At 34.8% G+C, this 4,202-nt stretch overlaps 1 protein-coding gene across 3 annotated transcripts in view; it reads left to right on the top strand.

Moving 5' to 3' along the window:
• The window catches only part of METTL8 (methyltransferase 8, tRNA N3-cytidine), a 108,388-nt gene that overhangs the window by 86,443 nt on the left and 17,743 nt on the right, over window positions 1-4,202 (top strand). For all 3 annotated transcript variants that reach the window (XM_019656809.1, XM_019656810.1, XM_019656811.1), the window contains 2 exons: window positions 368-738; window positions 2,090-2,139. In XM_019656809.1, coding sequence (XP_019512354.1) covers window positions 368-738; window positions 2,090-2,139 — 421 coding nt within the window. The remainder of the gene's footprint in view (window positions 1-367; window positions 739-2,089; window positions 2,140-4,202) is intronic.

Raw genomic sequence — 4,202 nt, 5'->3', positions numbered from 1 at the left:
GGGCCAGGACTCAAACCACTGTTCCTCAGAGCTCAAACTCTTGAGCGAGCTCTTAACCAACTGAGCCACTCAGCCGGCCCTGGCTAAACTATTAAGATAGAAGCAGATGGACTAAGTACACCACACACTGACACATTTTGAGAGAATTAATATTCTGTAGTTTTAACCTTTAAGAGGTTAAACCAAAATCAGAAAAATAAAAAAATTATTATAGTATTCAAGTTATTCAATAGTAAATATACTTGTTATAATGACAATGTATATAACATTTAACAGATTTAACTATTAGATCTATTTCGTTATTAAAATAGTAACTAATAATAAATATAATTTATAGTAAAATAAATCTTGTTTTTCTCTTTTTTAGTTAAGTATGAGAGTGAAGCAAGTAAATATTGGGACACATTTTACAAGATTCACAAGAATAAGTTTTTCAAGGATCGTAAATGGCTGTTGAGGGAATTTCCGGAGATTCTTCCAGTTGATCAAAAAACTGAAAAGAAGGCAAAAGAATTATCATGGGATCATATAAAAACTAATGCTGCAAATTGTTTCTCAAGAATGCACTGCCCTACCATACCTGATGAAGAAAACCATGATAAGAAAAGTTCTGGCTCGTCAGATGGTCAAAGCAAAGCAGGATCTAATTTTTCTACCCTAGACTGTACAGAACACAGAAAAGGACCTCTCAAGACTGAGCCGTTTCCTGGTAGCAATGCCACTTTCAGAATTCTAGAGGTACTGTACTGCAGGGGCAAAGACGGGAGTTAGCAAATGATTTTAAAATGTACATCCCATATTGCTTTATTAATGATCTAGATTTTTTAGGGGGGAAATGATCAAACCTAACTAAATATGTGTTCAGTATACTTTTATACATAAAAAAATTAAGGGTCTCATATCTTTAATCAGTCTCATTTTAATTTTGTTTTAATTTGTCTGTTTTAATTTCTAACTTGAAGGCAGTTTTAAATACCAATAAAGTTTTGGCCTTAATTTCTATCTCTTTCTGTTACTAACCCATTTTTGGTGAAATAGAAATAACTGAGATATATACTCGTAATTTTCTATAATCTGGTGTAGACTTTGATTTTCTGTTTTTAAAAATAAACTTTTTCCTTCTCATTATAAAGGTAGTATATATATTAATTGCAGAGAACTTGCTAAAGAGTAGATAGAGAAATAAAATTGTAATCCCACAAACAAGGGATTTAGCTATTGAAAACATTTTATTGTTTTTATTGTTTTATATAGTTGAGCTATACTGTACTATACCATAATGTCATAAGCTGCTTTCTCTATCTTTAAAATTTTCTATAAACATTTTTGGGCTGCAAAATATTTTGCTGTGTGGAGTACTATAATTCTACTTATCTATTTTCACACTAACTAGGTATTTAAATTGTTTTCAGGTTTCTACAGGAAACATTGTTGGGTGTAAACTTTTCCACATTTTCTTTTATTATCTTGGGTTAGATTTACAAGTTCATAACTTACCAAAAATTTTAATACTCTTAAAATGTATTGCCAAATTGCTTTCCAAGAAGTTGTACTAATACCAGTTCACTGCAGTGTATGCCTGTTTCATCACACCCTCATTGATTGCAGTATTCTTATTTTAGTGCTTTTCGCTTTGTTAGACAAAAATTACACCTTGTTTCAATTTCTATTTTTTTATTATTAAATAGGTCATATGCTTTTCAAATGTTTAGAAGCCATTTGTACTTCTTTTGTGTTCTATTTGTTTTCTTTGCTTATTTGCGTGTAGTTTTGTTGTTGTTTTGTTTTGTTTTTTAATGAGCTCAGCTTTTTATCACATTTATTGCAAATGTTTTTTTCACAGTGTGTTGGTCACCTTTTAATTTGGTTTATTTGGGGTTTTGTTGTGTAAAAAGTTTTTAATGTTTCCATAGTCAAATTTCTCGGTATTATTCTTGTGACTTATTCCACTGCTTTTGAGTTTAGAAAACTCTTCTATACATACCAGAGATTCAGTAAATTTTGATAGTTTTTTTAAATAAAAAATCAGACATTGGTGAGGAAAATTTAACCTTGTTTTCATGATGTTTGTTTGTTCTTTTGATTTTAGGTTGGCTGTGGTGCTGGAAATAGTGTTTTTCCAATTCTGGAAACTTTGCAGTGAGTTTTAGAGTTTTCTACAAAATTTTATATACATATGAGATGTTGAGAAATTCTGGAAAAATGTTGTTATGTATATGACAATACTGGTCTTGTTCCCATATTAACAATGACTACGGCAAATTTCAAAAGCACTGTCTTAGTCTTAGTGCCCCATTTCAAGTGAACTGGGACTTACTCTGAAAATAGAGTTTCACAGCCACAGGTTGTGTCCACCACAGGTTGAAGTATTTTGTAAGCTTGTGTTTGCACGGATGAGAGAGTAAGAAAGCAGCAAGAGATACAATCCTTCCACTAGGCTGTGAATTACTAAACTTTAGAGATTTATTTGCTTAAGGACACACCAGTGTCATTTTAACACATAAAGGATTGAGTTTAAAGCTTATGTTTTAATCCTCATTTTATTTTGTCATCACTTCTGGAGCCACACCCAGGATAAAACCTTCAGGTGTCAAATGATTGTCTCTAGACTTGAACTTGTTTGGAGGTAATAGCAACTAACTCTAGGACTCAAAAAAGCAAGTGAAAGTAAATGATAGAGACAGGGATATCCTCCTTGACCCCTGCTTCCTAATCAGTACCTCAGCTATATTTTAGGATTTCCATGATGAAGAAAACACACCTTACAAAACTTGTCTAACACCTTTTACCTATGGCTGGTCCATCAATGGCTTTCTTTTTTTTTAAGTTTGCATAATAGCTTTCACATTGTTTTCCATTATAAATCAACATAAGCACATTCCAGAGCATTTCCATTAGAGGAAAAATGGGGGAGGGGAAATCACCCATCATCCCCATTATCCTGACATAGCTGCTGACAGAATTTTTGTTGTAATCCCTTTCAGTCTTTTCTTTTCTTTTTTTTTTTTTTTTAGCTGAGCCATCCTGCTACCTGTTGGCAGCTCAGCGGCTGCTCAGCTCGGGCNAACAAAATGACAGCAACTTGTCTGTTCCCCTTCCCCCAATTCCCCAGCACTGTTCCCATCCCCCCAATTCCCCAATAAAAATCTTAAAAAAAAAATATCGTGTGTATATTGGGTGAAAGTAATTCTTAACCCATGGATTAGGCCTAGGGATTAGGTCTGGTACATAATAGTATCCAAGAAATGTTTGTTGAATGAATAAGAGAGGGAGTGATTTAATTATTTTATTAATTTTATGTGCAGATAGAAATAGGCAGAAAGCTAAGAATTCCCTAGAGTTTTGAGACTCTTGACCTAACTCTGACCCTGGGATCCAGGGAAATCTAAGAATTGACATCACAAAATGTGTAACTCTTTTAAAAAGGTATCAAAAATTCTTTTTTTTTTTTTATCTGAGCCTTCCTGCCAACCTCAGCAGTAGGTCAGCTCAGGCCAGGAATCAAACTCCTTTTGCTCAGAGCTCACACTCTTGAGCAAGCTCTTAACCAACTGAGCCACTCAGCCATCCTTCTGGAAATTCTTATTAAGTCTTCGTATTAGGAGATGTCAATAGGAACAGATGCCTCTGGAGGTGGGAGAAGAATGGAGTTATGGGATGGCCCCAAGACTCCAGGAGTCAGAATATGTGGTCCTGGTTCTGCTATGATGGGGCTCCAGGCCCTGGAACAATTGGGAACATCTCTTCTGTGCTGTCTTTCTTTCAATTCAAAACGAGGGGGTTGGAATAGATTCTTTCAATGGACTGTTCTAGCTCTCAGATTGTCATTTATAACTCCACAATCCCTGTCTGATTACCAATTTGCACAGAAATCATGTTCAAACTGTATTACACAGACAAAAAGTGAGGTGTCCTTTCTCGAAGATAATAGAGCCTCACAGGTAATTGGTAAAAATGTGATTATTAAGGCTCCAAGATTAGACTGTAGAAAGTAGTTTGCAATGATTATATTCCACACAAAATTTATTGGCCAAACTTTTTTTTTTTTTTTTTTTTTGCCATTCTGCTACCTGTTGGCAGCTCAGTGGCTGCTCAGCTTGGGCTGGAACTCAAACCACTGTTCCTCAGAGCTCAAACTCTTGAGCGAGCTCTTAACCAACTGAGCCACTCAGCCGGCCCTGGCTAAACTATTAAGATAGAAG

Source organism: Hipposideros armiger, unplaced genomic scaffold (assembly GCF_001890085.2).
Source record: "Hipposideros armiger isolate ML-2016 unplaced genomic scaffold, ASM189008v1 scaffold_266, whole genome shotgun sequence".
NCBI lineage: Eukaryota > Metazoa > Chordata > Mammalia > Chiroptera > Hipposideridae > Hipposideros > Hipposideros armiger.
The sequence above is the reverse complement of the archived record's forward strand: the minus strand, read 5'-3'. Positions and strand labels throughout refer to the sequence as shown.